Source organism: Nansenia antarctica, assembly GCF_963989245.1.
Source record: "Nansenia antarctica genome assembly, chromosome: 3".
NCBI lineage: Eukaryota > Metazoa > Chordata > Actinopteri > Argentiniformes > Microstomatidae > Nansenia > Nansenia antarctica.
In genome coordinates this window covers 58,234,767-58,253,565 of record NC_137688.1, presented here as the reverse complement: position 1 = coordinate 58,253,565, position 18,799 = coordinate 58,234,767, and the positions used below count along the sequence as shown (strand labels likewise).

General features: G+C 44.0%; 1 protein-coding gene across 2 annotated transcripts; it reads left to right on the top strand.

The window, feature by feature from the left end:
- The first annotated feature begins 3,407 nt into the window (after nucleotides 1-3,407).
- senp6a (SUMO specific peptidase 6a) lies at nucleotides 3,408-18,509 on the top strand. 2 transcript variants are annotated; one of them, XM_080527829.1, is made up of 22 exons: nucleotides 3,408-3,428; nucleotides 3,943-4,006; nucleotides 4,430-4,539; nucleotides 4,677-4,829; nucleotides 5,465-5,544; nucleotides 6,179-6,285; nucleotides 6,641-7,055; nucleotides 7,856-8,097; nucleotides 8,816-8,944; nucleotides 9,111-9,144; nucleotides 9,284-9,472; nucleotides 11,006-11,160; nucleotides 11,288-11,418; nucleotides 11,819-11,935; nucleotides 12,080-12,202; nucleotides 12,290-12,382; nucleotides 14,939-15,396; nucleotides 15,476-15,564; nucleotides 15,726-15,814; nucleotides 15,977-16,045; nucleotides 16,182-16,332; nucleotides 17,814-18,509. In XM_080527829.1, the coding sequence occupies exons 2-22, from the start codon at nucleotides 3,959-3,961 to the stop codon at nucleotides 18,039-18,041; spliced, it is 3,210 nt and encodes a 1,069-aa protein (XP_080383955.1). In that variant the 5' UTR covers nucleotides 3,408-3,428; nucleotides 3,943-3,958; the 3' UTR covers nucleotides 18,042-18,509. The 2 variants fall into 2 exon arrangements, with proteins under 2 accessions (XP_080383955.1, XP_080383954.1); XM_080527828.1 differs by having other exon boundaries at nucleotides 11,006-11,190.
- The last annotated feature ends 290 nt before the right edge of the window (nucleotides 18,510-18,799 follow it).

The window sequence follows — 18,799 nt, the reverse complement described above, 5'->3', positions numbered from 1 at the left end:
AGTTCTGAAAGCACCATGCCAGTCAGTGTGGAATGTGGCTTCTCAAATTTTGTGTCAAGACGAGAGACAAGAGTTGGGGGTGGGGGAGTTGAGGTTCTATTACAGCACCCCGAACAGACTTGTAGAACGTATTTATTTATTGTTAATAACCCCCATGATGACCATTGAAACAGTAGCCTAAGCAATTCTTTGTCAGTGCCAAGTACCACTAATGAACATGGAGAAATAAGGATTTTTCCATGATCAAGCATTTGTTGAGACACAATTATGTGAAATTGAAGAAGCAATATACTTCATATAAGGACGTATTAGTAGTCACAGCTGTAGTCAAGTCATTTAACAGCACAACCCGTTCCATTGTGATTTGTGGTTTTAAATGTAACATTTACTTGTCCTGGACTGCAATTAGGCTACTCTTTTATTTGTTCCATCAATTACCATTTCAGCCTGCATTTTGATCAACTTTAAAGAAAGGCTCCATGCAACTCTGCTTACTTGCAAAAATCACTGCATATTAATCACTGACGTTTCGGTAAAAAGTGTAAAACTTTACATCTTGTCCTGAAAACTGAAATGATTAATGTGTTAACATAAATGAAACATGGATTTATAAAGGTAAATGCCAGAACATCTACATACATTTTTCTATTATCAATGTGAGTGCACGGTTTGTAAGCTAGGCGGACATAGGCTGTCTATCTGTATCTTCTGCATAGACTGGTTTGAGCTCCCTTGCGGCACTTTGGCTTCAGTTGAGTGCAGAGGGGCAAGACAGAGGAAACAAAGCTGCAGTGACTGTGTCAAAGTAAGCCACCAAGCAAAACTCAAAGCTCTCCTAACTGCTCTGTCTATGACAAGACTCAGTCATTTACTGGGGTTGCATGGAGGGGGTATTCACAGTGCTGTGGAAAGGGAACTAATTATATGAGTTACTTTCTATGTTGAGCTAAGATTGGCATGCAATACCTACCTGTAAGACTTCTTGCTGACTGTGTTGGATATGGTATATTGAAGTGGTTAATTTTCGTACCATAGCCACATCCTCAGTTTCACAGCTTACTTTGCTATTGCATTTTGAATAAGACTATTTAGGGCCTCAATTTGATTCAGCAAATAGTGCTGGGCAGAGCAAAACATACACCTCACAATACTCTCATAGGGCTTTCACACCGCGTTCGGGAACCTCCGAACCTTGGTGCTGTCTGACGAACCGTCGTTTTGTCGTCGTGCAGCCTAGGCCCTAGTGGTTACATTTCTCCAGCCCCATTTCTCCAGCCCCATTCCCCATCTGTTTACAAAAAAATTAGGGAGTGGGGTGCCTGCTTTGTTGTTATTTGAATTACAGATTGCAACTTTAACAATGGTTTTGAGAAAACTAATTATTCAGTCAGAGCTTTTGTAGAGCCTGGAAGTGCATTGCATATCATGTAATCGCTAGATGCACTATTCAAAATTCCCATTGAATTATTTCTCATTGAGTCTATTAAGGTAAATATGGCTTGAGTATTTGAGTATTTCAGAAGGTGCTGATCTACTGGGATGTTCCTGCACAACCCTCTCTAGGGTTTACAGAGAATGAAAAAGAGAAAATATCCAGTGAGTGGCAGTTCTCTGGGCGAAAAAGCCTTCTGATGGCAGAGGTTAGAGGAGAATGGCCAGATTGGTTCGAGCTGGTAGAATGGCAACAGTAACTAAAATTAACTACTACTAGTACTACTACTTACTACTGTAACTACTTGTTACAACCAAGGTATGCAGAAGAGCATACAACACGTCGAACCTTGAAGCAGATGAGCCACAGCAGCAGAAGACCACACCGGGTGCCACTCCTGTCACAGGGTATCCACGGTGTCTTGAAAAGTATTAAAAGTTGATAAATACATTTTGGGAAAATCAAGACCCTTAATAAGTATTAAAAAGTCTTATCACGATTTTATGAGGTCTTGAATTTTGTTGGTATTTTTCTGAATTAGACTCTGTCCAAAGAGTTTGAGTCCTAAAAGCTTTCAGTAAAAGTTTGTGAATTTATTAGTTTTATTAAAAAACAAAGATGAACCAGAAATTGTGTTGTATGATAATGGTCTAGTCTATTGCAAACTAAAACTGTTAAGTTAAAGGTGTCACTGATGTAAACGGTTACACCTCGAAGTGGCGGTAAGGTCTGGAAAAATATTGACAAGGTCTTTAAAAAGTCTTAGAAAGGTATTGAAATTAACCTCAAGATTCCTGTATATACCCTGTGTCAATAAACAACAGGAAACTGAGGCTACAATTTGCACAGGCCTACTGAAATTGGACAATAGAAGATTGGAAAAATGTTGCCTGGTCTGATGAGTCTCAATTTCTCCTGCGTCATTCAGATGGTAGGGTCAGAATTTGACGTAAACCACATGAAGCATGGATCCATCCTGCCTTGTATCAACGGTTCAGGCTGGTGGTGTAATGGTGTGGGGGATATTTTCTTAATACACTTACAAATTGAGCATTGTTTAAACGCAACCTACCTGAGTATTGTTGCTGACCATGTCCATCCCTTTATGACCACAGTGTACCCATCTTCTAATCCTACTTCCAACAAGATAACGCGCCATGTCACAAAGCTCACATCATCTCAAACTGGTTTCTTGAACATGACAATGAGTTCACTGTACTCAAATGGCCTCCACAGTCACCAGATCTCAATCCAATAGAGCACCTTTGGGATGTGGTAGAACGGGAGATTCGTATAATGGGTGTGCAGCCGACAAATCTGCAGCAACTGTGTGATGCTTAATGTCAATATGGACCAAAATCTCTGAGCAATGTTTCCAGCACTTTGTTGAATCTGTGCCATGAACAATTAAGGCAGTTCTGAATGGCAAAAGGGGGCCCAACCTGATACTAGCAAGGTGTAGCCTACCTAATGTAGTGACCGGTGAGTCTATTTGCTACCTTGAAATAGCCTTGTTTTGTGCAGTGGTGTCATGTCTTACCCCAGACATTGATAAGGGTACAATTACATGATTGCAATAACTACAGGGTGTCAACACGCATCCCAAAAGTGGCTACAGTAGCTTCCTGACCACCTCTTCTGTTCCCAGCCAGTAATGTTTCTGCCATCATTATTGAAGAAATGCTAGCTTTGCTTCAGCTCCCCATCAGAGTAGTTTTAAAGGTCTTAAAGGATCAGAGTGATGTTTGAGTGCTGTTTTTCTTACCATGATTTGTATAAATCAAGTCATCTAGTTGAAATGATTAATGAGACTCTTGGTACAAAATGATCATTTCAGCTGATGGCTTTTTTTTGGTCTCATGCGGTATCAGTGAACTGATGTGAGTGTGGTTTATATTTAAGCTCTGGATAGATCAGAGACCAGGAGAGATGGCGGGTACAAGCAGAACTGGAGCTTTTCTTTTTCTGATGACAGTGAAGAGGAAAGGAGACATGAGTAAGCACTTCTCCGGACCTCATTTCAGCACTCAGCGCTGCACTGCATCAATTTCCCCCCCGTATCTCTGAGACACAGATAGACCCCATGCCATCTCTCTATTAGTATTCCCACCTGAAAGCCTGCCACTAGCTCGACAATACAGACACGGCCACTCACACACACACACACACACACACACACACACACACACACACACACACACACACACACACACACACACACACACACACACTGTCTGCATGCAAAGTCATTGTTATAAAGATGTATCGAAATTCTAGTCTTATTCTCTCCTCTAGACTAATTGAGTTGTTTTTCTTTCATTTAATCTGTTGATAGTAGGCTTTATGTATTGTGGTACTGTGGTGCCAAAACTAGCCACACATAAATATGTTGTTACACATTTCACCATGAAATAGCCCAATGTAAGCCCCCCAAGTGTGATTTTATCCAGTGTTTTAAGAGCACACAAAAGGTATTTTCTCTCACTGCTGTTTTCCCCTCCTCCTCCCAGCCCACCCGTGGTGACCATGGAGGAGATGGACGGACAGCAGCAGTCCTGCCCCGAGGATAGGAAGGTACTGAACCTCCCTAAGCCGGGCTCTCGCCTCCTCATGAATCACATTCATGGCATTGTTTCTCTTAGCAGGCTGCAGGCTCTCATCTGGCCAAAGACCCAGAGGACCCCGGGCATCTACCAACATTTACAAGGGCAGACTGGGGCTGATGCTCAAGACTGGCATGGGGGAGAAGTTCATGTTGTGACATTGGACGGAGACGGCACTGTTATACATGCAATTAATCTGATGAACATTCTGATGTTATTATAGAGTGTTTCCATGCAAGAACGTTGTAGCTTACAGTGTGCAAAAAGAAATCAGCGTTTTCAGTTGGTAGTACCCAACTCACTCTTTCATTCAGCGTTATCTAAGACATATGTTTGTACGCAGCAGAATTATTAGATTCTCTTGATTAATTTTCCCTCTGTTTCTCTCCACCAGTCTCCCACGCTCAGGCATTTCTCCTCTGTGGATCCTCTGAAAACATATGAAAACAGGGCAAATAATCACATGAGGACAGTAAACAAACTAGGACCTGGCAGAAGGCCAAGGTATTGTCCCTTCGTTATGTCCCTTTATTTTTGTATGTATCGCTCGGGTCCACAGAACGTCACAATGAACAAATGGAACCTGTGCTCAATACAACCCTCTTGCTGTTTCTCCCTTTCTCCCTTTGCCCGTCTGCTAGTGAAATCCCACACACGGTAGCAACGTCGTCGCCGATGCCTAACAGAACCGACTATTTAATCGTCAGCCAAGCGCCATCTCAAGGGGTTGTTATACCAGGGAGATCCTTTCAGCACACCCACGTTCCCTCTCCAATAAGAAAACCTGTCCAAAGGTAGGAATGATAACACAGTGGTCTAGACATAAAAATAGTATCTCACTGTTTACTCCTTTACTTCATTAAGGGGGATTTAGTCCCAAACAGGCTGGAACCATTTACTCAGTAATGCTTTTGTTAAATTGTCATCAATTAGGAAATGCAGCCCATTTAGACATTGATCACAGATTGATTCAATTGGTAAGACACTCTCTCCATTTACCACCCTAAAGCAACCTTGACTTGAAGGAAAGGTAAGACTCTTTATTCAGTGGATTTGCTCAGCCCTGATTTGCGCAGCAACATTACTGTAGTGATCTGGATGGTCTGTGTCTTTGAGATAATACTAGTAGTCAAACGAGTGATGCTTGTGGTCCTGTGTGTTAATAATGCTTTTTACTAAACCCTCACCCTGCATCCACCACCTATTCGTCTGTCTCTGTGGGGTACTCTAAAGGTAGTGTGTATGGGTACTCCGTGTGCTGTGTTTCACAACCATATTTAATTGTGAAATGGCATCCCTCCTCCTCATGCACACATATTGCATCATTTGCTTATCTCCAACAACATGCTGCTGATTTTAATTTGGTTTACCCTGTGATGACAATAATGCTTCGATCGCTCTGACCAAAAATGTGACCTTGTTCCCTCAGAAAAGACTTCACAACCATCCCCCAGCAGATCCAAGCAGTAGAAGTAGACAGCATCATCCTCACATGTCCAGAGATGCCAGGTATACAGCAGCTTTAACCCTACATCCACTGTGTCTGTTGGCCCCGGTGTGTTCGGCAGAGAGATTTCACGCGGTGACATGTTTTCTATAAAAGATTCGAAGGAGAAAAAGGGGAAAATGCTTTTCTCAGGATGTGATGTGCGACTGGGGTGTGGGTGGCTGGGGGAGCTGCGGCCGGGCGTGTGCACTTAGAGGCAGTGAAAGCCGACCGTGTGTCTGCGGGGGGATGCAGATTTGTGCTGAGCCCTCCCCGCCTGTGTCTGCCAGAGGCGGGGATTGCAGGCCGCACAGATTAATCCGCAAAGCTCCTCTGAGAGGAAGGAGGGCCTGGCTGCCGCAGATGAGCAGAGCGAGGACAACACAGCACAAGCACACAGGCTAATCAAGCACGGTGGAACAGGCCACTCCCGCACGAAATAACATGGGAACGGTCACATGTGGTGCTGCAAAGTTGACCTTGGGAAAACCGCAGCCACATGAACGTTTTTCAGGGCCGATTTCTTCACTGTTCGCTTATTGGTTTGCGTTTAACATGAAGCCCAGGTTCTTACTGCTTAACCCAGTTGTTATTGTGTACGAGGCTACTGTATGACAGATGAGTCACATATCCTCTTCTTGTTTTGTGCCTTTTTAGACAATGACGATCATCAAACGACGAACATCAAACGACGAATCCAGAACAAGCGGAGAACTTCGCTGGAGGGCTGTTGTAGCTACCCCTCACCAGTCAAGGCTGTGGAGGTAAGTAGTCATCTGATGATCAACACCACTGTGGTAGAGTTTATTGTTTATCATGCTGTCTTTGCTATATGGGAGGACTCTGACCCTTGCCTGAAGGACTGGAGCTTCTCCCCCCATGGCCTCTCACACTCCTCTCACTAGTCAACAATATAAGCCTACTCCTAAGCTGCACCTTCGAACCAGACTTACAATTATATGAATATCAAATGAATAGAAAACAGCCTATTGTACAGTATTTCTCCGCCAGCTGATACCTCTTTAAAAAGCCTGATGAATAAGCAGATACACTCAACAGCAGCAATCAGGCAAATTAAGCTACCCGCTGAAGTGAAAATGTCTCTTGTATCTCTTTCAGCCTCTATGCCCAGATGATTACCTCACAGTGTGTGGTAAGTGTAACATGCCCAGTGAAGACCATAGCAAGTGTCTGCACTGTGGGAACTCCCTGATACCGGAGGCCCCCCGGCCTGTCCACCCAGTCCAGCTGGCAGCTCCTGCGCCCAGACCGCCGATCCGGCCTCAACCTTACCCAGGACCAAACCTGCAGCTGAACAAGAACTTCTACAGCTCCCCTTCCGCCAGCAAGGTCCCGCCACGCATGGACATAGTGCCGGTGCGCATCACCAGGGGCAGCCCCCTGTTACAGCACAACGGGCGGCCCGCTGGAGTGGGGGTGCTCTCCAGCTGCTGCGGGGCCAGGCTCACTAACAGTAACACTAACAAAGGCAAGAGGACCGCAGCGGCCAAGAAACACGAGCTCAACGACCCCAGTAAGTCCCACGGCCCACCCACTCTTCACCTGCCTCCTGAGGTGCTTCCTACTATTAGGACACTTCAGGTCACTATCATTGTTGCTATGTAGTAAACAAAGGCATTCCACAAATTCTTAATTTAATTTAACGGTACAGCGCGTTTTTGGTGACAGACCTCAGACACCTGCTTGAAACCGGCCTCTTTGTCTGTTACACAGTCTCATCCGCTGGCTGATAAGTCTTTGTCTGTTACACAGTCTCATCCGCTGGCTGATAAGTCTTAACAGGTCTGCCAAACCACAGGCGATGAAATCTACATCTGTGAGACAGAGTTGATAGACTCCTATTGTAGTGAAACGTTACCTGCTACACCAGTGCGTGCGTGAAGCATAGACAATGAGCCAGCTGCGCTAGCAGCAACCGAAAATTAGGAAAAGGAGCTGATGAACCAACATACAGTCGTTTTTGGAGGTAACAAACCCCCAACTCCATGAACCCCAAAAGATAATCAGACTTGACAGGACAAGAAATTCAACGTTAGGAATTGATACGTTTGATGTTCCTTGCACAAGCAGACCAGGAGGGCTATTTATTCTGCGTCCACATGCACAACTCTTCACATTTCTGATGTAGCAGGTTAAATGCCCTGATGGGTACTTCACGGGATTGCGCATGCTGCATCCCAGTGCTGCCAGCTACGTTGCATATCAGAACATGAATCTTGCAAAAAATAATTCTGCCATGAGGATCTGGTCAGTAAGGGATCTGGTCAGTAAGGGATCTGGTCAGTAAGGGATGGCTACAATGTTGTGTTTCAGTTGTCCTGTCCAGTGATGATGACGAGGAGGAAGAGGCTGACAATGCAAGCACAGGAAGTGTCAACAGGCTGGACAGCGTTTCCCCTCGGCCCGCTGACTCGGCCCACTCCTCACCGGCGCCCTCTGGGGGCAGAGTAGAGGCAGCGGTGAAGAGCACTGGAGAGCGGGAGGAGATCAACTCTGAGTTCTTCGCTGACATCGATACGAAAATCTCAATACCCAGGAGACCCCGCATGAAAGACGTATGTTTGTCACAGTTTCTCCCTACTGTGGAGAAAGCATACAGGCACTGTTGTTGCTTTTTCATTTTCAGCAGTTTTTCTCTCTCTCTCTGTACATTATAAAAATAGAACTGGCACTAGTCTCTGACTACAATGAGCAATGACTAATAATGTTGAGTTACATGTCCTTGAGAACTCAATGTTCATGATTCTGTTCTCTCAAGTAAACCTCGTGTGCTGTTTTGCTTGGCAGCAATATCATTGCGTGTTTTGTTTTTAGAATTGGAGTTCCCTTAGATAGACTAAAATTGAAAATACTGCAGTTTGGAGTAATTATTATAGCTCTGTGTATTCATCATAAAGTGTACCTTTGAGAAATATGCTGCTTCTGACTAGATGCTAACCAATTACAGGTGAACCCAAATACCCTGTAGAGCAGTGGTTTTCAACCCTCTCCTCGGGGTCCACCAGCCGTTCCACATATTTGATCTGTTCCACCACCAGCACACCTGATTCAACTAATCAAGTACACATCATAATTGCTTTGCACTTGATTAGTTGAATCAGGTGTGCTGGTGGTGGAACAGATCAAATGTGGAACGGCTGGTGGTCCCCGAGGAGAGGGTTGAAAACCACTGCTGTAGAGGAATATTTGGTCGATTTTGACATGTTGATTTATCCTAATAATGAATGGTATAAAGCAGCAGGTTTCACAGCTGAGCATCTGTTTAATTTTCAGTTTGAAGTACCCGATGACCCACCAAGGAAAAAAACTAGAACCAACCCGTACCAGTTAGGCAGCATAATCCTGGAATGCAGGAGTGTAAGAGTAGGGACCCTCCGTAGGATGGTGACCAAGCCAGTCGTCGTAAGTACTATGGCCCTTTTCTTTTGCCACCTTCTACTGATACGTTCTGATATAAATCTAAACAACTTGCCAAGAGCTTTTGTTGCTCCTATAGCGACACTCAAAGCTGCTTTGATTGCCTGATAAACCACTGTTAAATCATCTAATCATCCTCTCTGTCTTTCAGTTTACAATTGATCACATCCAACTTGAAACTGAAAGTAAGGGTCACCTTATGAATGTCTAATCAATCTAATCTAATGTAATGTCTTACACGTTTTGTCTTGAACTGTCAGTGACTATATAGAGAGTGATGTGGTGAATGCAATGTGGGGTAACTGGTTCGTGTCCCTGTGCCAGGCCCTGTGATGGACACTCTGGAGAAGGTGAGCCTGCGGGCCTCAGAGCTGATCAGCTGTGAGTGGTGTAACGTCAGGAAGCTCCCGGTCCTCTTCTTTCAGACCACCCCCGAGGAGTGTCTGCGGCTCCGCACCCAGCTCAACATGTCCCAGGACAAGGGAGGCCAGTGGTATGACTGTGCCGGGAACGGTGAGTAGTAGGGGTGCAACGGTTCTCGTTTTTTTTACGGACGGTTCGGTTTGCCTTCCACGGTTCAATACACTAGTGAACAAAGCTTACGATCTGTAGTTAGTTCCAATCAACAACAAGTCACATTTGAAAGTGTTTTATGTATTCTTGTTACATTTGAAAGTGTTTTTTGTTTAGATATATTTATATTATACAATATACCAGTCATATTCTGGAATGTATCTAAATGTTAAAGTTCCATAAGTATAAGCAAAATAAAGTAAAGTAACAGTTTGTAAATAAACAGTAGCATTAAAAAAAAAAACATACCGAAACCGTGACCCAAAAACCGAGGTTCATACCGAACCGTGGGCCAACTGAACCGTTGCACCCCTAGTGAGTAGAGCAGTTGGTGAGAATAGTAAAGGTAATCATGTTGACCATTGAGCAGATGCTTTTACCCAAAGCAACTTACAGTTAGAGATTACAGGATTCACTGGAGAGACTTAGGACTAAGTGCCTTACTCAAGGGCACACTAGTGGTGGTGTTCCCAGGTGGGATTTGAACTCATGACCTTCAGATCACCTATCCAACTCACTATCCACTAGGCCCACCCCTACCCCTACCCCTGACAAGTGTTCATGCATGTTAAATGAATGTGCAATAACACTATGTGCAATATGACAACCCTAGTCGTTTTATCTGTACAGTATAGTATAGTGGATAGTGTACATAGCCTTTATTTATGTAAACCAGCTCCTTTCACTTCTTGTTTTTTTTCTTTTTTCTTTTCTTTCCTAGCACCAGGGGAGCCACCCCTCCCAAATTTCGTTGTTTGGTACCTGTACTATAGCAATGACAATAAAGACCATTCATTAATTCATTCATTTATTGTAAATCGACTTGCATGAAGGCTTAAATGTCAAGAAAATAAACATTAAAATTAAAATCAACCCCTCTCTCCTGAGGCAAGGATCGAACCAGCAACCTTCTGATTGGGAGCTGGCTGCCTTAACCCCTGTGCCAAACACCATTTTATTTATCTATCTATCTAGCACACTATCAAACTATGTATCAAAATATCTAATTATCTATCTATCTGGTAAAAGGTGGGAACTAATATTCCCAAACAGACACTTAACGGAACTGTCGTTCGGGACTTTAGTTTTCACCTGTGAGACATTTTTACTTAATCTTACTTAAACCATACCGTAAATTGCATTGCAACCAAGCACCAAATTATTTGAGCCACATTCATGGAACGGAACTCGATCTGAAATGATTGCGAATTATCAAAACTAGTCTGAATTAGCTCTAATCGCGCTTCGTGGAACAGCCCCCCTGCTCATATAGATATGGATATGAAAACTCAAAACGGTTGCAAGATCAGTATTCTGCAGCATGAATTTCTTGTGGTTGGTTGTTTAGAAACCCTTGCCATGATTGACTAGTTCTGTCTTCAGAAAGGTCTTTCTTTTCTTTCCCCTCCACTTGCTTCGCTCGCTTTCAGCACACTGTCCAACATGTCTTGTTGCTGTCTCTTCTCTCCTCAGACACTGATGAGAAGTACATAGTCCTGATCTTTGAGAACGGGCTGTCGATGAAGGACCAGATGATCCTGGAGGAGATCCTACTAGAGATCGGCCGGACTAACAACCTGGATGAGTTCCCAACCAAACTCTCCTTCGACGAGGCCAACAGCAGATTGGTGAATTATAACAAAGCGACAAAAGAAAAGGTGTGCTCTCTGCACATAAGAATGCCGTTTAACGAGCCTTCTCTTTTTTTAAACGATCTCTTGACCAAGAGCTATTCTGTGCATCATTTCCCTGCAGGGGAAGGTAAACACACCGACCAAGCCTGTACAAACGCGCATGGCTACACAGCAGCAGACCGGCACGTACTTTGACGACGAGGACGATGACATGGCTGAGCTCCACCCCACCTTCACTGGACCAATCCTAAAGTAAGAGGGGATTCTCCACATTTGTCCTCTTCACACAAGGATGTATTTCTGTTGACCTCAATGTTGATGGGGTGGATGTGGCTCAGGAGGTAGAGCTGGCGTCTGTGCTGTGCTGTGGTAGAGAAGGCAAGAGACCATCTAGTGTTCAAGCCTCTACATTCAAAAGCCTCTTTTTTTAAATTGTTGTCTGTGAGCGGATAGTTCCTATTATATAAATTCTCATCTAGATCTGTCTTAGTGTTGGGTCCTTGAATTTGAGGGAAAAGTGCTTGAATTTGATGTTTCAGAAGGTGTGGGAACCCTGTGTGTGTGAATGGGTAAATGAGAGGCCATTGTAAAGTGCTTTGGAATAAGGCGCTATATAAGTCCATTTGCTAATGTTTGGATGATTGTCCTCCAGGTTAATGGTGTACCCCCCTCCTCCGGCCAAGGGGGGGATAACTGTGACTAACGAAGACCTCCACTGCCTTAATGATGGAGAGTTTTTAAACGACGTCATCATAGACTTTTATTTGAAGTGAGTCATTTGCTTCACTCACTTTTTCATTTCCGAAGTCACGTTTTCTATGGAGAACAGCGCTCTCCTGATTGCATTTGGATGATTTTCTCTAGCATGTATAGTGGAATAACAGTCTTGATGTGTGTGAATGTCTCCCCTTAGATATTTAGTTTTAGAGAAGTTGAAAAAAGAAGATGCACAAAGAAGTCACGTATTCAGCTCCTTTTTTTACAAGAGACTCAACCAGAGAGAGAGGAGGAATGTTCCAGATGCAACTAATCTGCCGTGAGTCCCCTCTGCCCAGATTTAACTTATTTCAGATAAATGTCAGTTATGCGCTAAAATAACACTCTTCTTCTCTCTGGTTGCCAGGATACAAAAAAGGAAGCACAACAGAGTGAAGACATGGACTCGACATGTGGACTTGTTCCAGAAAGACTTCATTTTTGTTCCCATAAACGAGTCGTGAGTCACTAATTTTCTTCTCTCAAAATTAGGGGTGTAACGGTTCACAAATTCGTACTGAAGATTTTCGGTCCGGTTCGCGTGTGTACCGAATGAATGCAGCTTTACCCACTGCATGCACAGAACTTTTTTGTGTGTTGAAGTAATCTCAGCCTGTACGCATGCGCACACACACACCACAGAGAGATTGTTAGTAGTGTAGCTTAAACTAGAGCTTGAAGTTCCTCCAGCATCGCTTAAGTCTCCTGTTTGGGGAAATTACGGTTTCTCAGTTACCTACAATGACGATGGACAAAGACAGGCGGATCGGACCAAAGCTAGCATTGCTCAACTGCGATCGGGTGGCTGTACGTCGAACTTGCTCACTTATTGAGACGGCATCACCCGAATGTGAACATTACAGGTACAAGAAAAAAACGGACGTTTCCCATGGCATTTAAGTAGCCTCTCGCTAACAATTCAGACCAAAGCAATAACAAACATAGCAGGGGACCATACTCCCGTTGTCAAGAACACAGATTTCAAACATTATGTTGAAGGTAATCGAGTCTCGTTACGTAGTTCCCTCTCGTCCACATTTCAGCCAGCAAATCAGACCAGCCTTTTATAAACAAGCACAAACTACAGTTGTCCACGACTTATCCAAGGCACCTACTTTCTTAATTAAGAAAGGAAGACCCACTGTTTGTTCACTAAACCACTGTTTAATAATAATGAAAAATATATATAATATATACAGTGGGGAGAACAAGTATTTGATACACTGCTGATTTTGCAGGTTTTCCCACTTAGAAAGAATGTAGAGGTCTGTAATTTTTATCATAGGTACACTTCAACTGTGAGAGACGGAATCTAAAACAAAAATCCAGAAAATCACATTGTATGACTTTTAAATAATTAATTTGCATTTTATTGTATGAAATAAGTATTTGATCACCTACCAACCAGTAATAATTCCGGCTCTCACAGACCTGTTAGTTTGTCTTTAAGAAGCCCTCCTATTCTCCACTCATTACCTGTATTAACTGCACCTGTTTGAACTCGTTACCTTTATAAAAGACACCTCTCCACACACTCAATCAATCAGACCCCAACCTCTCCACAATGGGCAAGACCAAAGAGCTTTCTAAGGACATCAGGGACAAAATTGTAGACCTGCACAAGGCTGGGATGGGCTACAGGACAATAGGGAAGCAGCTTGGTGAGAAGGCAACAACTGTTGGCGCAATTATTAGAAAATGGAAGAAATTTAAGATGACGGTCAATCTCCCTCGGTCTGGGGCTCCATGCAAGATCTCACCTCGTGGGGCATCAATGATCATAAGAAAGGTGAGGGATCAGCCCAGAACTACACGGCAGGACCTGGTCAATGACCTGAAGAGAGCTGGGACCACAGTCTCAAAGAAAACTATCAGTAACACACTACGCCGTCAGGGATTAAAATCCTGTAGCGCACGCAAGGTCCCCCTGCTCAAGCCAGCGCATGTCCAGGCCCATCTGAGGTTTGCCAATGATCATCTGGATGATCCAGAGGAGGAATGGGAGAAGGTCATGTGGTCTGATGAGACCAAAATAGAGCTTTTTGGCATAAACTCCACTCGCCGTGTTTGGAGGAAGAAGAAGGATGAGTACAACCCCAAGAACACCATCCCAACCGTGAAGCATGGAGGTGGAAACATCATTCTTTGGGGATGCTTTTCTGCAAAGGGGACAGGACGAATGCACCGTATTGAGGGGAGGATGGATGGGGCCAAGTATCGCGAGATCTTGGCCAATAACCTCCTTCCCTCAGTAAGAGCATTGAAGATGGGTCGTGGCTGGGTCTTCCAGCATGACAACGACCCGAAACACACAGCCAGGGCAACTAAGGAGTGGCTCCGTAAGAAGCATCTCAAGGTCCTGGAGTGGCCTAGCCAGTCTCCAGACCTGAACCCAATAGAAAATCTTTGGAGGGAGCTGAAAGTCTGTGTTGACCAGCGACAGCCCCGAAACCTGAAGGATCTGGAGAAGATCTGTATGGAGGAGTGGGCCCAAATCCCTGCTGCAGTGTGTGCAAACCTGGTCAAGAACTACAGGAAACGTCTGATCTCTGTAATTGCAAACAAAGGTTTCTTTACCAAATATTAAGTTCTGTTTTTCTGATGTATCAAATACTTATTTCATGCAATAAAATGTAAATTAATTACTTTAAAATCATACAATTTGATTTTCTGGAATAGATTCTGTCTCTCACAGTTGAAGTGTACCTATGATAAAAATTACAGACCTCTACATTCTTTCTAAGTGGGAAAACGTGCAAAATCAGCAGTGTATCAAATACTTGTTCTCCCCACTGTATATATATGTTTACCCTGCTGTACCGAAAACGTACCGAACCGCGACTTCAAAACCGCGGTACGTAGCGAAGGTTTTGTGTACCGTTACACCTCTACTCAAAATGTAAATGCATTTAGGTTTATACTGGGTTGAGTGGTATTTTAAATAAACTAATAGACAGAAAGGGCTTCATTTATTATTTCATTCAGTTGAGTAAGTACTCCATTTTCCTTCTTTCAGAGCCCACTGGTACTTGGCAGTGATCTGCTTCCCAGGCCTTCAGGGCCCTCAGTTTGAGCCCAACCCTCTGTACCAGGCTCCAGGCCCAGCTCCAGCCTCAGCTCATGCTCCAGCCTCAGCTCATGCTCCAGGCTCAGGCCATGCTCCAGGCTCAGGCCTAGCTCCAGGCTCAGGCCTAGCTCCAGGCTCAGGCCTAGCTCCAGGCTCAGGCCTTGCTCCAGGTCCAGCACAGGAGTGCTGCTTTCCAGACCATTGCAGGCCACTGTCCCCAGACGGAGAGGACCACTTCGCCCCCTCGGAGCACCCATACCTCAATGCCACCGAGGCCTCCCCAGAGGGCCACTCCAACAGTGACCAGCCAAAAGTTGCTTCTGCCTGTCCTAATGGGGGAGATGAGCCTCCAAAGAGCCCTGGAGTGACGGTGAATGGACAGTTCACAGCCCAGCCACACTACACTGGTGAGTCTCTGGTGAGTTTAGGAACTGGTTTGGAAATGAGTAAATGTGAGGTGACAGGCCTTTGAAATATGTTTTTCAGGTGGTTTGCACAGAATCAGTGTGTGTTATGCATCACCGGATAAACATGATGACACCTACACCTTCTCAGATGACCAAAGCTCCTGTCAGGTAAAGGTTACATTTTCTTTCCTTATTTTCAGTGTTTGTTGGGACTTTTTTACTTTTTTACTTTTTTACTTTTTTTTTTATCATGACAGCCTGTATGTCTGTGATTGTTCATATATTTAAACATAATGCTGTTTTTCCTCATTTGATCTTATCTTGTCTAGGATGAATGCAGTGAGGATGGTGCACTTGCTGATGACGCACCCAGCTCTGAGACCGTGGGGTGGACCGCCAAGCCCACCCTCTGCAAACAGTGAGTGTTTCTGTGTTCTGTCATCTTTGTGTCACTAGATGGCACTATTGCTCTACTTTAAGCTTTGTCTTACCTGGTGTGGTGTGTATGGTTGCACAATGAAGTGATAGGCTATTTCAAGAAATGTACAATATCATGCAAATATCCTGTTTTTTTCCCTAGGCCTTGTATCCTCATCATGGACTCATTACGTGGTCCTCCTAGATCCGCCGTAGTGAAAACTTTACGAGAGTAAGTAATTACTTTCACTCTGCACTTTATATACATGTAGGTTGCCTTTAAGAACCTATACGCAAGCAAGTCTTACACAGACACACCAAAGGCATTGATTGTGTGTGTGTGTGTGTGTGTGTGTGTGTGTCTATAGGTACCTGGAGGTGGAATGGGAGGTGAGAAAGGGATCCCAGCGGAGTTTTGGGAAGGACGTGATGAAGGGCTCAAGCCCACGTGTGCCTCAGCAGGATAACTTCAGTGACTGTGGAGTTTACATCCTGCAGTATGTGGAGAGCTTCTTTGAGGTGAGAGCTAAGGCTGAGGAGATATGAGACTACTCAGGTGACTGGTTCAACACCCAGGTCCGGTATCTATCTCAACGTCAGATCTTTTAATGGACATTGATCTGTTACACCACTCAATGCTCTTTAGCCACTTTTAGATCTGTTGGCAGTTCCCTTGAATTGGGATTTTAAAAGTGGCTAAAGAGTATGGATTTGGAAGATCATTAGGAATTTTTCGCGGGAGTGAATTTACACAGTACAGTGTTTCCCCTAACACTGCGGCGGGCCGCCCCCCCAACGGAACCACCCGCCCCCCCAAGAAAGAGGAATTATTACGGACATAAACACCAAACATCTGACAAGCTAAAATATCCGCGTTTTTTAAACGCACCCAAACCGAATCTGGCAAGTGGCAAGCCCCTAGGCTCGTTGGTAACATTAGTCTGCCAGTAGTCTCGCATAGCCAGACCTATCTCTCCACACTTCGCTTCGCGCTGTGCCGCGCTGGAGAATAATACAACATTGTGCGCGCGACGCGAGATAGGTTTTGCCGGGTGAGATGTTTTCAGATAGAAAGTAAGCAAGTTGAAACGTTAGCAAATATAATTGCTGAGTGTTCTGACAGAGAAAGTTGGTTAAAATTGGTCGTTATTATTGTGACTAGAAAGTGTCTGACTGACACTTGACAATGACTATAATTCCATTGTGTAAATAGTGTCAAAGAACTATCAAGCTAGCTAGCTAGCTCAGAGGTGATTAGATGAGCTAGTCTGCTGCACACTTGCCAGCTAAAGAGCTAACTGGATGCACTTTATTATTTTACTTAAATTAGATATACTATCTTTCTTATTCTGCTAGAATTGGGCTTCATGGTAATACCATAATGGCATATTTACAGTACATGGACAGTGGATTGAAGCATTTGAAATGTCAGTTTTTTATAGTTGGACATGTTTTTTTTTCCAGGTGAGAGAGTAATGTCAAAATGACATTATCTGACTGCATTGCCCACAGCAATCCAATATTCAATTATAATTATGTTATAAATTGATATGGATCAATTTATACCTCTTATTAGATTATAAATACTCTGGTTGTTATGTTTGCCTTTTGGTTGACAGCAAAATAGGGAGAGAGGAGGATAGGGAGGGAGAGAAGGAGAGAGAGCAGGATGGTGTCGGCACACCAGAGAGAGAGACAGCAAGAACCAGGTGAGAAAGTGGACAGGTAGTCAAGACCACATAAGTAAGTAACCTTGAGAACCGATGGTTCTCGAGCCTAATGGCCCATAGGGAAGGAGCCTATCTCCTGTTTCCGTAGCGTGAGGCGGCTTAATGTACAAGTTAGTACACCCCCTGGACATGACGCTGGTATGTCGCAGGGTCTTACCCCCTGAGGGGGGAGGTCCATGCCACGGTCCATGCCACCCCCCCAAGGCAGCAAACCTAGGGGAAACACTGCAGTATTAACATAACCTCAACTTTTTTTTTTTCTGGTTGCAGAATCCACTTCCAAGTTTTTTCCTTCCTGTGAACTTGGCAGAGTGGTTCCCACAGCAACGAATGAAGACGAAGCGTGAAGAAATCAAGGACCTTATCCTAAAAATCCAAACTCAACAAGAAATGGACAAGAAGGAGGCGAGCCAGGGCTCAGCCAAAGGCTCCCCTGGAGAACAGGAAGTGGGAGAGGCGGCTGGGTTAGGTGTGCAGAACCTGCCTGTCAGCCCCTGAAGTGAACTGGCGCTGCTATGCTCTTATTCTGACATGGTCCTGTTGGGTCCCGCTCATCCGGCCTGGTCTCGCCTGCAAGCCTGCTGGGGCCAATCCTGATTGTACGCTGCTGGATTACTCCTCCATTATTTCTTAAAACGGTCCTATTCCTTCCATTAACAACAGAAACAAAAACAAAAATTTAAATTTGTATTGATTAAAAACATGTACATATGCTGGAGTTTTACGCTGCCTTTGTAATTCACTGTTTTTGATGCGCTATATTAGAGGAATCATCCATCAATTAAGTTATGTCCATCAATTAAGTTCTCTTTTCAGGAGGTTCTGTGCAGAATATACTGTTACTCTTTTGCATCATATTTTTATGTTTCTGAGTTGTGTAGCAACATTTCTGTTATTTGTAAATTATATCCACCAGTCTGGAAAAAATACATTCTTTTCAAAATCCCAGTTCTTCTCATGAGTTGCGTAGTCAGTGCTTGTTAAATTTATTCCCAATGTGAGTGGATGGATCTTCAGCATTAAACAAACTGAGATTCAAGAGCACACAATTTGCCTTAGTTTTTGTGATGCACTGCATATCAAAATTGTTCCTCCTTTTGGGAGTTGTCTGTCAGGATTCTACAGCATCATGCTCCCATATTTATACTGAAAGGTACAGATATGAGTGGAGTACAGTGAAAGGTACAGATATGAGTGGAGTACAGGAGTACAGATATGAGTGGAGTACAGATATGAGTGGAGTACAGGAGTACAGA